This window comes from Pezoporus flaviventris, unplaced genomic scaffold (genome assembly GCF_033815535.1).
Source record: "Pezoporus flaviventris isolate CSIRO_AGI_PZ_B2104156 unplaced genomic scaffold, CSIRO_AGI_Pfla_v1 ptg000007l, whole genome shotgun sequence".
NCBI lineage: Eukaryota > Metazoa > Chordata > Aves > Psittaciformes > Psittacidae > Pezoporus > Pezoporus flaviventris.
In genome coordinates, this window is record NW_026892555.1 from 36,996,288 (window position 1) to 37,014,835 (window position 18,548).

The 18,548-nt window shown below is 43.2% G+C and overlaps 1 protein-coding gene across 1 annotated transcript in view; it reads right to left on the reverse strand.

Annotated features, from left to right (window-relative positions):
• Positions 1 to 18,548, reverse strand: part of CLVS1 (clavesin 1) — a 101,851-nt gene that overhangs the window by 10,896 nt on the left and 72,407 nt on the right. Inside the window, exons 4-5 of the mRNA XM_061448403.1 lie at positions 7,280 to 7,390; positions 5,104 to 5,339 (exon numbers count right to left, since the gene is read on the reverse strand). Coding sequence (XP_061304387.1) covers positions 5,104 to 5,339; positions 7,280 to 7,390 — 347 coding nt within the window. The remainder of the gene's footprint in view (positions 1 to 5,103; positions 5,340 to 7,279; positions 7,391 to 18,548) is intronic.

An 18,548-nucleotide genomic window follows, 5' to 3' on the forward strand; every position in this document is an offset into this window, starting at 1 on the left:
TTAGCTTCTTGGCTCTAAGTTTTACTCTAACTCTGAATTTCCTGAGTCTCTAATGAGCCCAGACTGGTGCCAACAATTCTCTTCAATTCATATTATCCTGAAGGTAATTTTGAACCCTAAATTTGATTAAAGTTACTCTTATTTAGACTTTGATTAAATAAATTTTATTAAACAGCACAGGTTGTTTGGCCAGAACATATGTGTAACTGTTGGGTAAAATCTCTTTTCTCTGCAGGGAAATTTTAAATTGTACCAGGTTTTCAGATCTGTTTGCACCAGCAGCAGCTTAAAAGCAAGCACTCTTTTGATACCTGGGAGGGCAGAGAAGGAACATTCAGCTCCCAGGCTGTGCTTGGTGACTGCACAGGGAAAAAGTGAAGGCAGAGAACAGTCTTCGTCACTTGAACTGCAAGTTCAGATATCAAAAAGTGACCCAGATGCAGCTGCAGAAGGGCAGATATTCTAAGGGAAAGCAAGTCACAGGGAGCTAATGTGCTACTGCAGGTTACTTGCTGCTGCTGGACCCAAGTGTAGGAGTAGGGTGATACTAGGGAAAAAGGAAACTCTTCAAAGAACTGAGCTTCTTCATATCTTCTCTGTTCACTAAATCCATCCCTCCTATCAGGGATGCTCGCTCACTGAGGTTAGGTACCCAAATAGCTACAGTCATGCTTCTCCCACTGTGGCTGGCCAAAAGATTAAGCCCTATTGCACAGTGATATGTTGAGAGCAGTCTCTGACTCTTTAACTGCTATGCTCAGCCATCCACCATAGCTATTCATTACACTGCACATCCAGATAAAACCTCCAGCTGTTCCAAAAAAAAAACCAGCTTGTCAACAAAAGCCAGTGTGAGTGCCTCAGGCAAATGTTTTGCTTTTATGTCAGCTCCCTCTTGACTAAAGCAACCCAAGGTCCCTTTCTGACCATCAGGACTCGCTGAAGGTTTGGCCACAGCTGAAAGGGAAGTGATATTCTTCCCTGTGCTCTGAATTTTCACACCATCTACATTGCTCTGAAATCCCACAGCTCCTAAGTGACAGGCTCCCTGCATGGAAGGAGACCATTCAGAAGACAGGGCCCAAGATGAGAAAGTGATGGCTGCATTGCTGCTGCCACGAATATCAAATGGATGTGGCCAATCTCTTGGATTGAACCAACTTTACTATTACTGTATTAATGCTGGTTTGCATGTTTATTACCCGGCCCATTTCAAACTTCACTGAGCTGAATCTTAATAAACAGATACATTCTGAATGGATTTTTGTTATCACTTTTGTGTTGTTTTTTTCCCCTGGCCATTAAGACTCATTATGTGGAGTCATCAGCTGGTTTGCTTTGTTTCCCATCTGTTCATACAGTACTTGGGTTCTGGGATTTTTCCCAGGGTGTGTGATAATACTGTAGATGGGAGTACAATTTCCACTGTTTTGATTTTGCCTCAGTGGAGCTTCATGTGGCCACTGGTGGAAAAATGCCCGTTGCAATGGTTTTGATTACAGATTTTCCATATTATAGAAACTTGTCAAATCTCAAGATTTACAGGATCATGTTGCTAACTAGAGTCAGTTCTAGTTTTTTTCTAAGAGAATTTTCAATCTGTTCGCTATCTACAATGCCTCCATTTTTTGAAGTAAACAAGGACTCTTTTTTGAGAACAAATCTTGTGCTATTTCAAGTCACAGGGAAAAAACACCCCTGCCTGTAGTTGGGGAGAAGATAATGTTTTGATTCCATTGCTGTTAAGGGAAGCAGAAATTGGAATCTAATGAGAATTTGAGGGGCAAAGTCTCCTGTGGCCTCCCGTGATCAGTGGTAGCCACCTCATATCAGACCTTTCACTCATGTATCCGTTAGGTTGTCAAATAACTGTTCTCTCTCCCCAGTTTTTATTCCTTCCTGTATTTGTAGAAAATGATCATATCCATTTCAGCCTTTGCTCTGTGAGACTGAATAAACCACTGTGTTCTATAGCTTCTTGCTGGAAAAATATGCTCTCTGCTCGTCTCAGCCTCCTCAAAACTCTCAGGTGAACCTGTTTCAGTTTATATGCATCTGCCCTGATGACAGGAGCCAAAGCACTGCTGTCAGTCCTGAAGCCAAAATATGGGCACGTACTTGTTCCAGCTTGACTCCCTCCCACTGCTGCTGGGTGCTGCATTTTCTCCTGGTTTGTATTTGGAGACTTATTTTAACTTTCAGGTGATGACTTCAGTTTGGTCTCAGGCGCATCTTTAAAACGCCCTCTTTCTCCCTTCTGCATTCGTTTTCAAACGTAGATTAAGTGGCCATGAAAGTAGTCCTTTTCCTGGCATTTTAGTTCGAGATCTATAATACCTGTCTTGATTTCTCAGCATCTCCACTAGTAAAATCATTAGACACTGTATTTGTGCACATGGTGAACTTGTCTCTGAGTGTAGGATGGCAGTACTGCATTTAACAAGGGCATTTCTCTGTGGTCATAGTGCAAGGCTAAGCTATTTTAGCAGCACTGAGCTCCAACATTAAGAAAGCTTTAACACAGCACTGGTCCAGTGGCAGTTCTAGCAAGGACATACCTGTATGGCTGTACAGCAAGTGGATGCAGAGCCAGGAGGGGCAATCCCCAACCCTGATCCTTGTCACACAGCAGGATGGTGCCTCAAGTCAAGGAGAAGAACAACCACTGTCCCCCCCAGCCTCTGAGGTAAATTCACCTCTCATAAGCACTACCTGCCTCTGCAGCTAATTACTGGGCAGGTAAACCTGCAGTGATACCTGGGAAGTCAGAGAGGGGAAGACCCACAATTGTTCAGCAAGCCTTTTCATCCTTAAATTACAGAAACCCAAGAAGGCTTAGTCTTCATATATGTACCCCTTTCAGAGGAACAAAAATGCCAAAGAAAAGGTCAGACACCTTTTTTTTGTTAAACCAAACATTTCAACATAGAAGCACAAAATTACCACATTTGCTCAAGCATGTAAAGATTTTTACGTCTGTGAGTGGAGGAGGAGAGATTTTTAATGAAACTGCAAAATCGCGTTAATAAGGGAAAAAATCATAGGGCATTTGTGAGGGAATTATACTTGAGATGAAAACTAGTGCTAGGAAATCACCTATGCCTAGTGTAAACCTTCCTGGAGTATCCAGGAATCTCAGCCATGGCCTGAGACTCTTGTTGTTGTGATGTCTAAAGAGGCAAGGGGGGGAGATATATAAAGACAGGTAATGCTGTTAGAAATCTGTAGACCTTTCAATAGGCCTTAGAGATAACTCTGGTCTAATAAATCTAATAAAGCACACAATTAGGCTTCTTAAGCATAGGCTTTTACCTCATTAGGCCAAACTGTAATTTCAGGGGAAGAAGAATCAAAGCAAATACTCATAGGAGAAAATCTGTTGAACCAGTGAACTTTTCACCTCTAAGAGCTAGTAATGACCATAGGGTACAAGATCAGATGGTTCACTTAACTGCCGAGTAACGAAATTAGGCTAAAAGTTAGACCTAGTCTGCCCAGAGGCAACATGACAAATTAGATTCATCCTCTCGCCATATTTGTATTAATGCACTTTTGTATTAGTGAGCGGATTATAAAAGAAAGCTTTGCCTCAAGGCAGGGTTTTCTGGCACTGAACTCAATTTCAAGCTGAGGTTCTCTCCTGAGAATACGATAAGATCGTCCCTTCTTTACAGCCAAGGATCTGATCCTCAGCAAGGATTCACTTGTGGGTACCTGTGTTAGGAACAGCTTAGAGCTTTAGAAACTGTAGATTTCTTTCTATAAAACTATATAAATTGTCTGATTTTGATACACGTTTTCGTAACAATGGAATATTTAATTTGCATCTTTCTAAAATCATTCAGTGTGTTCCTCTGCTAATGTTTAAAGAATTAAGAACAAACTTGGTTTAAAATCAGCTCTCTGGGGTCGGCTCTGTAAATTCAGCCTGGCTTCCCGTCTTGCCTGGCAGTCAGTAGTGAGAACTGCTACGTAGATCACCACCTCTCTTTGTGCCATGGCTGCAACCCTGCAAAGGGCCATAGCCCTGCAGTTGCATGGCCCTGTTAGTCCTGTGAGCGTTTCCAGCACAAGGCTTCACTCTGCAGCTCCAGCAGCGTGGCACCCCTCTGACCTGAGAAGGAACTGTGAATCAAGAGCGCATTTCTTTTTCCTCTGAAGATGAAAGACTTTTAAAATTAATTGCGTGGCATTATGGCTTGCCTGTGTTGTCAGCTTTGATTTTGCTGTGTCAAAATGATGGCCGCTCCCTGTCACACAGAGTGACGCTGTGTCTCTGAGCACCACACTCATCAAGTGGCAGCAGTGAGTGAAAGCATCACTGCGATCTGCATGAAAAGCAGTTTTGCAGAATGGGGCACAGAGGGTGAGGTGAGTACAGATGTTACACTCCTGCAGAGAAGGCAACGCAGCCATCACTCATTGCAGGTGGTGCACATGGTGCTCTGCCATACCACCCACAAGCCTGTGCCAAGTATACAACCCTCCTCCCTCCATCCCTGCAAGCAATGCAAATTACTGGGGGTGATACTCTCGAGAAGCTTAATTTTAAGCATTCAGAGGTGAATGCAAAACCACTAGATGTAAACCCAGAGATCTTAAGAGAACAGCTCTGGCGCTTTAGCAGGGCTGGGCTGAGAAAGAGGGAGCAGAAGCTGAGGGAGGAGACTAACCCATTTTCCCTTTAGAGGGCAGTGGTGTTCATCGCATAAAAGCTACATTTCCGATGAGGTAAAACCCTTGTCGTTAACTGGGGTCAGCAGCAGCAAGCAATAGGGACCAGCACTGAAGTGATGCTGCCTGCCACACTATACTGTACCAAAGAGCATCTCACTCTGATATACTTTCTGTAATTCTCTGTGGAGGGGCTCATTAATTTCCCCTCATTGTCATGCACAGTAATCAGAGAAATAATTATGGTTCCACAGAGAGGTTTCCCTTCTCCCACCACACCATGAATGCAGTCCAGGGTGAAGTGCTCCTTACCGTCAACACTTGCCAAATCACAGCCTCTCTCTGAATCAGATGAGCCCTTCCTGCTAGACTCATGCTAGATCAGCTCAGAAAGCCAGTGTAGGAGGCGATTTCAAAGGCAGTACTGACCTTTTCATGGGTTTGGGCGAGGCCTCCCGCTCCAGGTTGGAGGACGCATGCTTCACATGCATGGCGTTGTAGGAGGTGTGAGTATACTCGTTTTCATCACTGTAGTCAGGACCGAGTAACGTTCGAGCCCATGTCCCCATGTCGTATGGAGGAAGAGTGCCCCCAAATTCAGAGGGCAGGCATTCAGGGTGTATTAGCTGGTGAAGGCTGTTCAGGTTGTTACCATGAAGAAAGATCTTAGATAAAAGAAAATTCAAAGTCATCATTGATTCTTACTCCGTTAAGTACAGTAACGACAGTACTAATGAGGTGTGGAGCATCATTAGTTGACACTGGAGTTTCAGGTGAGAATTCCTGAAGTGCTCAGGGCTGGCTTGGGTGGGGAGCAGGGTGGAGATTAGCTTTGGGGCGTGCAGCTGGGGAATTAGGCTGGCATTATAAACACTTCTGAAAACCCTGAGCTACTTGCTTTTGGCACATGACACTGACACTTTCTTAAGTACCAGATCAGGGAAAGTGAAAGTCAGTAATAATGACCATATTGGTACTGTAAGAAGATAGAGGCTTGTACCAAGACCAGTGAGAAGAAAAGGGATATAGTGCAGCTTACTGAAAGAAGATGTGATGAGCAGGCATTCAGTGTCCAGAGGGCAATCCAGCCCTGCTCCCCAGGACTGACATTTCCCAGGGGTGTACCAGGCTGTGTTGCCACTTTGCACTACTTCAGCAACATTTGTCTCTCTGATCCATCTTTTCTTTTGGACTGATACTACCCTTGTCCTGCCTGGTCAGACAGACCCCAGGGCAGGTTCTAGGCTTCCTGAGGGATGACCATCCAGCTGGTGCTGCCATCCAGCGAGACCTGGATAGGCTGGAGAGTTGGGCAGGGAGTAACTTGATGAAATATAACAAGGGAAAGTGTAGAGTCCTGCATCTGGGCAGGAACAACCCCAGGTTCCAGTATAGGTTGGGGAACGACCTGTTAGAGAGCAGTGTAGGGTAGAGGGACCTGGGGGTCCTAGTGGACAACAGGATGACCGTGAGCCAACACTGTGCCCTTGTGGCTAAGAAGGCCAATGGCATCCTGGGGTGTATTAGAAGGGCGGTGGTTAGTAGGTCGAGAGAGGTCCTCCTTCCCCTCTACTCTGCCCTGGTGAGACCGCATCTGGAGTATTGGGTCCAGTTCTGGGCCCCTCAGTTCAAGAAGGACAGGGAGCTGCTGGAGAGAGTCCAGCGCAGGGCAACAAAGATGATTAAGGGAGTGGAACATCTCCCTTATGAGGAAAGACTGAGGGAGCTGGGTCTCTATAGTTTGGAGAAGAGGAGACTGAGGGGTGACCTTATCAGTGTCTATAAATATATAAAGGGGGAGTGTCACGAGGATGGAGCCAGGCTCTACTCAGTGGCAAACAATGATAGGACAAGGGGTAACGGGTATAAACTGGAACACAAGAGGTTCCACTTAAACTTGAGAAGAAACTTCTTCTCAGTGAGGGTGACGGAACACTGGAACAGGCTGCCCAGGGAGGTTGTGGAGTCTCCTTCCCTGGAGACATTCAAAACCCGCCTGGACGCATTCCTGTGTAACATTATCTAGGTGTTCCTGCTCCGGCAGGGGGATTGGACTAGATGATCTTTCGAGGTCCCTTCCAATCTCTAACATACTGTGATACTGTGATACTGTGACCCAGTGCTTGGTTGATAGACTTCAGAGGTCAAATGGCTAAGATGACTGCATGGGTTTCAGTGGGGAAGCCCTACCTCTTCTGCAGTGTGAGCAAACAGCCTTCAGGTGTCTTTTCACCATGTGAAAACGGACAACTTGCTGAAGGAATGAAATAAGAAATTTTACCCTCACAAAAAGAGCTGAGCTGAAGGTTGCCTCGCTGCAAGTGACCTCAGCCAGGCCTGATAATTCCTCCACATTGCCTATTCTCTCTATCCCTGAGCATGTCCCATTAAAACGTATCTACACTTTGTTAGTGATAACAGCTTTCTGTTCTCTAGCTGAGTTATTGATTCAATCCAGACCACTGCAAACTCCAAGTTTTAATAACAGCAGCAATTCTCTGAGGCCATATGAAAAATGCAGAGAGAAAAAGAGCAAAGAAAAGATAGGCAGCTACAAGGCTACTTTGCCACTGCAGCTTCCTACCCCCCATCCCTGTCTAATTACCCTTTTCCTTGTCTTGTCTTTGAGGAACGGCTTGATTAACGTGTACAGGGCATGGATGTACCAGGGCTGGTTGACAAAATGGACTCCTCCAAAACGGGCAGGAAAGCTGTCCTACAGGAAGAAAGAAATAAAAGGAAGGCAGTTAGTAGATGCAGTGCTTTAGTCCAGCAGTCAATAGGATGGGAGTCAGAGGAAGAAGCCTGCCTCTTTCCATCTGCAAACAAGAACTGGGCTTACTGGGAGGAGGCAGGAGGGAAATGGAAACAGAAAGATGCCTAGAAATGTTTGTATCAGTCTCCTCTGTTAGCAGAGGCAGTCTCTTCTCCCCTTCACACACTAACACATCAGTTGCTGATGATTTAAAGTAGGTTTTCCTGCCACTTCATGTGATCATCTTTTAACTCCATCAAGGGCATCAGACTTGGCTGGGATGGGAAGAGAGAGGGGGTTGATGAGCCCCGCTTCCTTGAAGGGAAGCTTTCTAATTTCTCATTGTGCAGCGTAAGGCAAGCCCTGGTTCCCACGCACATAGCTGCACACAGCTCACCTTTTCACCCCTCAGCCTCCCTGCCTCCCCCCTGCTAAAATCATCATTACAATGGCTGACCTTTCGGGGTGAGCAAGCAGCATATTATGGAGAGGAGGATGGGTGGGAAATGCTGACAAGTGAAGGTGTGGGGAGAGCACACCATGACAGCACCATGGAAACTGCCGTTGCCCAGCTCTCGCTGCCGGGCTGTGCACAAACACCCTCGGCATTAGCATGCAGGTAGTGTCCCGCGGGGAGGTGTTTGCAATAAGTGTCTTACTCAACTCAGCCAGCCTGGCACACTTTAATAAAAGAGGAGGTTGCTGGCGTGTCTTCAAAGGTTATTGTATACTGTGATGGGTATTTTGTACCTACACTCTCATCTAACAAATGTCAGGCAGGCAGGGAAGAGCCCACGATTTTTTCACATTGCATAAATGGGGGACGACCACTGCTCCTGTGTGCAAATCTGCTTCCAGTGAGAGGAGAGGTACCTGTCTCTCCCTCGTGAAGGGAGATCCTGAGGAGGCCGTCCTCATCCTGTGTGTGCTTCTAAACCCCATGGCTCAGAATGGAAAGACAGGGCATAATCAGGTCTCGTCCTTCAGGACCTTGGCTGTGGGACTCAGGCAGGTTCATTCCCCCCACAATTAGCATAGGGCATCCTGGGGCTTTCTCTTACCTTCCTCTGGAGCATCAGAGATTGAACACAGCTGGTGAGGATGTGGATTTGTAAGACGATATGGAGAATCCCCCTATACACTTTCTTGGTATAGATCCTGCTCTGCTTCAAGGTCATTTTTTCCCCCAGATTTCACACCTGTGTAGGTGTCCCACCACCTCCTGCCACCCTGCACAGTTTAGCAGGACTTACCGTGCTCTTTGGCACTGGCCATGGATTGCCCTGGCAGTCATCTTAAACCATACTTCGGTAATGCTTGTGAGTGGCCACAGACATTAAGCGATACTTTTTTCTTCTGCTATACAGTAGTATAAGACACACCTTAGATACATCAGCTGACCTGAAATCGTTACGAATCTTAATACTGGATGCTCTGTGCAAGACTAGTGGGTAGCCGAGCCAGCAGGTAGGGTGCCGAACAGCGTAACAAGTGATCGCAGTTTAAATCTCAATAAACAATGAACTTAGCTTTTTGAAGGTGGTATGTGCTCTGTTGAGGTGTTCACTCACAGTAAAGATGACTGTATTTCCATTGCTGCTGCAATATTCATTAGAGTTTAGGGATGCAACTCTGAGTGACACAAACTGCTGCAGTGCTGCAGGTTGCAGTGACTTCAGCTGGGCTGTGCTGAGAAACAACTGGAAGAAGTCTGAGACTACCTAGAAAAAAACACTGACCAACAGAAGTGTGAAGCCCAAAGTGATTTTCTACCCTCTGATAACCTAGAATTGGGGTTTAGAGCAGACTAGAGCCAAAAATGCCCAAGTCATGCAAAATTCACATCTTTCCTCCTACATGGGAATGAAAATTTGAAGATCTGAAGCTTTTCACAGAAAATTCCAAGAGAAAAAAATAATTAAGAACTATTGGAATGTTCCATATTTGCCTTTTTTTAAATTTTCAATTCTATATTTGTCAAGCTGGCTGCCATCCCACAAGCTGCATCGCTAAGGGAGAAGTTCTGGACTCCATTTTGGGGCTGAGCTGCCACAGCTGTCCCAAGCTGTACCATAGCAGCTTAGGTCAGTGAGGAAGACAAGTCTGAGTCTGAAGCAAAGGAGAGTAAAGAAGTGAGAGATGGGAAGCAGGGGAAAAACTTTAAGACAAAGAGATTTATAAAGAAAAATTGTTTTGCATTCTCACTGGAATGCACAGGTGATACTAATCACAGTCTTCAGTTAGAAGCGTCAGTCAAACTTCATTTCCAAGGGGGAATGTGGGGATTGTCTTTAGAACATGTAGACCAGCCTAATGATAGCACATTACCCAGAAAGGTCTGAATGCTAAGAATTATAGGAAGCAGCCAGAGGTTTAAACTGTCATACAGCCTCTGCAAAAGGTCAACTAAGGAACAGGATGTACTTTCCTATATAGAAAATTAATTTTATGTCCACCCAACATAGATTGTTTAGTCCATAAACTAGATTCCGTCTGGTACATCAGTAGATTAATTGTTACATGGAAGTCCCTCATATAAACATTCTATTTAAAGGCAATTACTTTCTTTTCATTCTGAAGGTACACCCGAAAATGCACAAATACCCTTGAAAGGGAACATGATGGCCAGGGAAAAAAAAAACAACCACCAAATAACAGGGTTTTTTTTGTGTGTGCAGCTTTCTGCTGATTTTTGTTCCCTGCCCTATTAGGCACAATAAACTCAATCTGACCTTCATCCCTCAGTCCACCTGCATCTGTAAGGCTGTCAATTAGAACAAGGACAAAGACAATTTTTTCTCTTTTTTTTTTTTAAACCAAAGAAATTTGATCTGGGAATCATCCAGACACTGTTTGGAACTGCAACATACCAATTTTGCACAAGTCCCTAATTAGAGCAGAGCTGTCTTGGAAAGAAAAGCTCCCGTCTGGAGGTCTGCCTTGTGCAGTTCCAGGAAGATGTATGAGACATTTCCCACACCCCACTTAGTGTCTTTGCTGCTTTCCCTGGGGCAAGGTGAAAGTAGCTGAAATTGATTTTCTGCTGGAGAGCTTTTGCTTTTAGGAATTCTCTTTTGATTTTTCATGTCTTGTGATTCCTTGGGAAGGTGTATTTTATAATGAGGTACATTTTTTGGAGCCTACTGTGAAAAGGACCCTGGGATCATGGAGCCTTCCCTTAACCTGATTCCTTGTTAAAAATACCCAATCCTGAGGATATATTTACATTTTATTCCAATGGCATATATAAAATCTAGCACGAAGGAATTGCTTTAATTATTTGTGGGCACTACTGTCATTTTCTCTGAAAAACAGGCTGGGCATACTAGCATGGTAATGGTTGGGCTTGATGATCTTAAAGGTCTTTTCCAACCTAGTTGATTCTATGATTTGATGTTGCTCAGAGGTGAAATGGCAGCATGAAGAAATACATCCAACCCAGTGCTAATCTAGCCAACTTCTACTCAGCAGTAGAAAAGAAACAGTGAAAGGACTCCAAATACCTTCTTGGGCAGCTAGATCATGCCAGTACCAGATCAGTTCTTCTTCGCTGGGACCTAAAGTGAACTAAAGCAAGGACTATATCTAACTATGCTGCACTGGCACCTTCCCAAAGCAGTGTAGGCTAACATAGATATTGAAAATTGTCCAAACACAGAGTTTTAGTTGTTCCTGTTGATTTAATGTAACTTGTGCCATAGATGGGACTATTCTTTTGCCTGATTTGTCTTTTTTTTGACTTTATATATTTGTTTCTTTACTGTTTTCAGTTATTCCCTTCCTATGCTCAAAGAAATCAACACTTGAGTGCCACAGTGGAGCTGTCACAGGCATCCCTAAATCCAGTACAGGCCTCAATACATATTTTATTTCAGATTGGAGAACCCTCAAGCTTGCAGATCCAAGCAAAATGTTACAGAGATCATAGTTTCCCTTCTCTGCTCAGACATCCTGCGCAAGGGAATTTCTGAACTGAGTCTGGGACTGAAGCCTCCCAGTACATAATGTCCTGTTAAACAGCTCAGGAGCAATAGCTTAGGAGGTGAATGAGAGACACCCATTTTTCATTATTTCTTCCTGTTCTTGCCTTCATAACATCTATTTCTTTTGTCATGAGTAAACATCAGAAACCTTTTACAGTGGTGTTGTTCTGAACTGCCTGAAAAGTAAAAATCAAGATGATCTTCCAACATCTCCTCACACTGAGATGTGTGAGAAAAGCAAAGCTACCTGCGGAATACCAAAATTAGGAATAAATCCAACCTGATGATCATGGTCAGTCGTCTTTCTGAACTGCATAAATTTGCCTCATAGGCTAATGATCTAGGAGCAAAAACTAAATTATAGCATATTTCTAGGTTTTGTGTCACAGATTTAAAAATCCTGTCACAAATCAAAAGAGCAAACACACATCTTGCCAATCAAATGCATTTTAAGCTCAACCCTACTTGCCAGTTTACTGCAAATCAAAGCATAGTCCCCTTTGAAAAAAATAGTTTCCCTTAGATTCAGGAAGACTTCATTCAGAAACAAAACTAATGAAAATGAAAGGTCATTTAAACTGAGGATAAAAACAGCATCTTTGTGCCTGTGCACTTACATAATCAGCCCTGTGGTGGCTTAAAGCTCCCACAGATTGTATTAATAGTTCAGGAAGATTTTATTAATAGTTCAGTGATAGTTTTTCCACAGGGAGTTTACGTGAGTGTGTAATTTTAATGGATTGGCACCATAAATGAAGAGTGGCAGTAACTGAAAGTTGTTTTCCCCAGATTTTACAACTTTGTCAGATTTTAGATAGGTTGTGCCTATCAAAAACACATTCCTGAGAATGGGAATACCAAATAATGCCCTTGATGTGGACAGAGCAGGCTGTCCTACAGTGTGTGATAGGAGAGAAGGTAAAGTGTCTCCCCTATCGCTACAGCTTCAGCTTCTAATTTTAATGCAGCTCCTAAGAGATGAATGCTTAGTTCTGGAAATCCCACAGGCAGGAGGAGGTGGGAGGCAGCAGGAGGCCTGGGAACCGTGGGGACTGTGGGACTGGGATGCTCCCACATCTCTCCGAGGAGTTCGTGGGGCTGCGGGAGTCAGGGCTGCTCCTGCTTACCTGCTCTGGTCCCTGCTCTGAGCACAGGCACGTTTCAAACCTCCATTCGGGCGAGTTGCTCATCTTTCTGTTCTCTTTCTGCTCCCCCGTGTTTTTGTAAAGATGGATATGCAAAATTAATGTTGCCGGTGGCAATAATTGCAAACTCGTTTGCTTCTACCTTGGCATGCCCTCAGAGTACACAGGGCTTGGAAATAACTGCAGAGTAGTGGAAAACCATTAAAAAAAAACGACATTAGTGCTAGCAATATGGCAGTCCTGACCTGCTCAAATACGACCTTAAAAATGATTTTTTGCAGTCGGGAAGAACTCATTCATTTGGGTAAGCTGTGACTGTAACTGCTCACACCAAAATGCTCTCTTTTCTTTGAATCATACAGTAGCAAAGGATTGGAGCAAAATCATAGGAAAGTATGAGTGCTTGGTTTATTTTTGCACCACATACCCACATATGTAGATGAGTACACTCCGAAGTACTGCTGTCAGGGGAAGTGGAACTGTAAAATGAACACTGGGATGCATTCTCCTAGACATTTTTCATTATGTTTATTATCTCTCCTGCTACATTTGATAACTTTTAAAATTCAGCCATTTACAGTGGGTTCCTCCCAGTCATTACTGCACATTATAAGGTCCTACAGAGAATCTGCTCATGGGTGTTGGCAGATGGCACCAATAAATCAGGTTATAGAACACAGATTTGCTCAGTAAACTTTGATTTGTCCTGATAGAATCATGCTGTCATATCATCTGGTCTAACAAAGTAATTTATAACCTTCGGGCAAAAGGGGGATTTCTTCACTACCATTTTACAAGAAACCCTTTGCCAAACCAGGTTGGAATAATGGAGGAACAGAAAATTTCCCATAAGGAGGGACTCTGTTGGATACACACCATACCGTGACGCTGCTTTTTTGTTTGGAATGTGCCCCTATTGATTTCAAAGTATTTCTCACACTTAAAATACAGACTGAGGTTCCCTCCAAAGGAAAAGGTTAATAAATTATATTGATGGAGAAACAGCAGGCTCATTCAGGGCCTTACTTGAGGATGTATGCAGAGAAGAGAAGAACTCAAGATATGATTAAAAAGTAATAATAATAAGAGCACTGATACACTGATTTGGAAGTAACCCACACATGTGTGTGACTGGGGTGCCACAGTTTGCTCTAGATTAGGTCAGATTAGGCAAGGACAGATCAGGCTTCTGCTGGAGCAGGAAGAGTGAGTCAAATGCTAAACTAAGGAGGGGCAGATTGAGTCACAAGGAACAAGGAGCACCATGGGAAGGAACATGAATTAGCTGAAGGCTAATTTTCACAGTTAGTTTAGGAGCTTGCTATGATCTTTGCAGCCAGCTCTAGCAAAGTGGGCTAAATTGTCTCTAGTGTCCTGATTTTGGTGTAAACCATAGCTGAGTAACACATTTATATCCAGCTTCCTGAAGTGAGGGTGACTGCAAGCTAAGTCGCTTCTATTCCTGTATCTCACTGAACATGAATGTTTGAAATTAGTTGTGGGGGAAGAAAAAGAAGCAGGAAGATCACCAAAGCTGAAAGCAGTTTAGGATTTAATTAGAAATGCAAAATATGATGGGCATAGTGCAAGCTTGGCTTGGAAGCTTGCTGGATGAGCACAGGTGCTGCTGCCTGAAGTGTGTGACCACAGGTCAGCTGTGGTGCTTCACTCTCCCTTGGCTGGCTGTGACCTACGAGCTTTGGTTGCTCATTCAAAATCATCGTGAGAAGAAAGTCTCCATGCAAATGTCAGGAATCTAGAAGTGACCTCTCTCCAATCCTTTCCCTACCACCAAAAGTTAAAGCAATGCTGTTTGTTTCTGCTTGAGCCATTGGTGGGGTGTGTGGTGTGAGTTACTCTCAGTTTTGGAGGTGTGATAAAGAAGTAGCGTATTTTTGTAGTCAGATTTTAACGCAAAGTGATCACCAGCAGAGTGAACATGTCCAGAAATGGAAGTAAAACTAAGACAGCTTTAAGGAAAGACCACCCTGATTCCCTTGCACCTGAAAAAGAATCCACCCAGGCACGCTGGGGTTAAAAAGATTGGCACGGAAAACTTGACCCCCAAAATGTTCAATATTTAATATGCAATTTTGACAAAGAGCAACTTAAAGATTTTTTTTTAAGTTTTTTTCAAAGCTAAGCTCTAAACAAAATTAATTAGGGTTATTAACCACTGTAGCCAAAATCTGATATTCCTTAGCTGACCTGACTTAAACCTCTCCCTGGTTATTTCTATTTCCATAGACAGGCCTTGCACCCATCCTGATGAGTAATAGATCTGTTGGACACTGTGGTGGAAAGCACAGGGACTGAAGAATATCTCCTATCTCCTATCGGAGAGAGAAGAAAATCACACTGAGGCAAACCCACTAGGATTTAAAAGGCTATTGAAAGGAGACACTCAAGTGCATGCAAAATGCCAGTCCTGAAGAGGAAGAAGTACAGCATTTTATTTCCTGTTAGATACTGGGATTTTAAACAAAAACCCTGTGCAAAGACTGCCTTTTTTGGTATGCACTGTTATGCATACATCATGTATATAAGACATTTATTCTATATTTTCTTCACATCACCACTTGCTGTATCTGTGTATCTGCTCTCTGCCAAAATAGCCCTGTGTCTGAGTGAAGGGGCAATAAAGGCCAAACTGCCATGGTGAGGACAAATGCCCACAGCATTAGTTAAAGTCAGCCAAAGAAAAGCAATTAAAAAAAGGTCTTGTGGCACTTGCCTTTCTTCTTGGGAGACTTATTGACTTTGCAGAAAAGCGTTTCATCTCGGCTATGAAAGTGCCAAGGTGTCACACAGAAACCATACAGTCTTATTACACTTGCGTTGTGATTGAAAGCTGATGATGGAGAAAAAGAGATTTTGTTATTTATAGTGCTAGGCAACCTATCTGGTGCTGAACACAAGTCTGCTGTAGCTTGGCTTGAACAAAGCATGCAATCATCTTAAAGCTTTTGTATGTGCATTCACATGCAGAGCAGCATGTAAAAGAGATTATAAACTGTTATTGTGATGAGGATGAGAAAAAATGATCAAGCAATTTTTTTATTGGCATTTGTTGACTGATTGAAATAAGCTATTTGGCAGAGATTATTCCTTTTCCTGTAAATTTCTCTTCATTTAGCAAGAAGTTAAGAAAATCCTGTGTGTTGACTTTTCCATACATCTCCTTGAGGGTATCATAGGCTTCTCACACCCATTTTTGCAATGCTATCTGCTAAGCAGAAGCTATGTTCCCATCTTATTTCGCTAAGAATTCAAGTTTTTCCCCTAATCTGTTTGGGATTGAATCCTCATTTTAAAATGGAAGGATGCCCTTCACCTAGCTCTTGTAAAACACAAATGTGCTCTGATATATGTCCCCATGGTAAAGATATTCACATTGTGTATGTGAAAGTGGGTGAGGAAACCCTGTGACCTACTTTGTTTTAAAGAGCCAAAATGCTGCTGACTGTGCAATGGTGGAAACTCAAGTCTGGGGGATTCAATACAAGGCAACTGGGGATGTATTAGATAAACACCTGACAGCAGCAACACCTTTGCTTTATGTGCAACCTCTTATTCTTCAAAAGAATAGAAGCCTGGGGAAAAAAAATACCTTTTATTAGTCACGTGATTCTGTCCTTGTTACAATCTCAGCAAGACTGCTTAACTTTCTTATCCCTCCATGCTGAAGGGAAAATTGTTTAATGTATTTGTCCCACATAGTCACAAGGCTGATTTGGCAGGAGCAAACCGAAATGTCAGGTCTACAATAGAATATAATCTCTTTGTGTCTGCCCTTTTGTGATCTCTTTCCCTATTTTCATTTTTTTTAGCAATGAAAGAGTACCTTGGTAATGATAAACCTGACCATAATGGAATGTCCTTGAAATAAGTATTGAGAACAAATAAAATTATGAGTAATGCTAAAGATACATGTGGAAAGATATAAAGATACATTGTAGAAAATATATCTTTAGGAAAGCTGTTTTTACAGTGACAGAAGCATTTTAAGTTTCATGACATTTCTGATGCTCCATTTGCAATTTGTTATAATTTTGCCAAAGGTTTACAGTTTGGGCCCAAAAGTTTCAACAGGAAGCTAGACATATTTCCGTGGCGACACTTTTGGGGGCTGCAGGGTGGCGGTAAGGACATGATTTGAGTGTTTCTCAATGGGTGTGGGAGCAAAAAGTATTGTTTTCTGCACTTCAAAATATTTCTATGATTACTGGAGGCTGGAGATTTAAAGCTTGGAGATGGTGGTACATGGATCCAACCTTTCACATAAAGTTTTCCTAGTGCACATGGTTTTATTGGCACAGTGTGAATTTGCAGCTCCATCTGCACGTATGCCAGAACTCATTCAGGGAAGTTTGGAGGTTGAGGTGCTTCATAGAATGGATAGTCATAGTGATGCCCTCTTGCATTAAAACCTATGATCAGCCAAAATTCTTAGAGATCACTAGCTGTGTTTTGGTTAGCTGTAAGGAAGAAGCTTGTTACTGTGAGGATGGTGAGGCACTGGAACAGGTTGCCCAAAGAAGTGGTAAATACTCCATCCCTGGCAGTGTTCAAGGCCAGGTTGGATGGAGTCTTGGGTGACATGGTTTAGTGTGAGGTGTCCCTGACCATGGTAGGGGGCTGGAACTTGATGACCTTAAGGTCCTTTCCAATCCTAACTATTCTATGATTCTATATTCTCCCACCAGAGCATCTGCAGCCCTGACCCACAGATGGGAGGCAGAATTTTCCCTGCAGTGGCTGCTCCTAGAGATACGGTAGAGGCAGGGCTCCCCGAAGCTGTAGTTTGATTCTGGGATTTCTCCTTTTCTAAGTGCATGACTTTGCCATTTTAATGTTCTTTTTGTTCTGTATTCACCACCTAAAACAATGCTGGGTGACAGCCAGTGCTGCTCATCACATAATCACTCAGAATCAGGGCTTTTATCAGTCTGGCAGAGTTAAATGCTGCATAAACTTTGTACTCATTGCTGCACAAAATACATGCTTATACTCTGCAACAGCTCTCTCACTTCTATGACACAACTTCCCTTGAGTTCACACTTCTCATTCCTCACTACCTTGCTTTACTGTAAATTTAAATCTGATTTCAGAACAACTTTAACAGGTAGTGGTAGAAAAAATATTTCTGCTGTCTGTGTAGGCGCAAGGAAAGCAGGGAACTAATCAGTGTAGCTTCCCAGCCTTTTCCTTATCATCAGCCAAGCACTGATATCAGACTACAGGGATAATTCCAGGGCAATGTTTCAGTCCTTTGACCTCTTCTATGTTATCACCTGCTCCCACTACAGTCCCTGAACAAGAGGAGTCTGAGGGTTACCAGCTAAGAATACTGCCCAGCTAGTGCTTATGCTGCCTGCTTAGAAAGGTTATTCTTAATTGTGTTTTCAGGCAGCACAGCATCAATCTACAAGCTAATGATTCCTCCATTCTCCTGTTCTACTCTTAAAAATTTGTTCTGATTTTTTTCCTGAGGCCAAGAGCAGAAATGATAAAGACTTCACTGAACTTGCTGAAACTACAGCTAGCAGGAAGGTGTGACCCTCTATCTCACCCACCTTAGGTTAAAAAGGCATACAAATTTCCCTCTTTCTCTTTCTTCTTGTATTGGATTAAAGTCACACTTTAAGTACTGCTACACAGAGTCCTAAATGAATTAGGGTTTTTCAACCCCGAGGCTTGGAGTATGTGGTATCGTATCCCTGGAGGTCATTAAATTCCCTAGGTAGATGCAGTCAGTCTGTACCTTCTCTTTGAAGGCTTCCCATAGAGAACTGTTTTCACCTGAAGGCATGCAGCAGCATATCCTCCTCTTTAAAATCTAAGCAGTTTATTGCTGTTCCCTGCTTCACTACCAGGGCATTTGCAAATCAGTGGGGGTCATTAACTTTGATTTTAACAAGGCTTTAGGCACATTGGCTGATATTGGCTCTCCCGCTATTGAACTGGAGAGATTTTGTTTGGAGAGGTGGA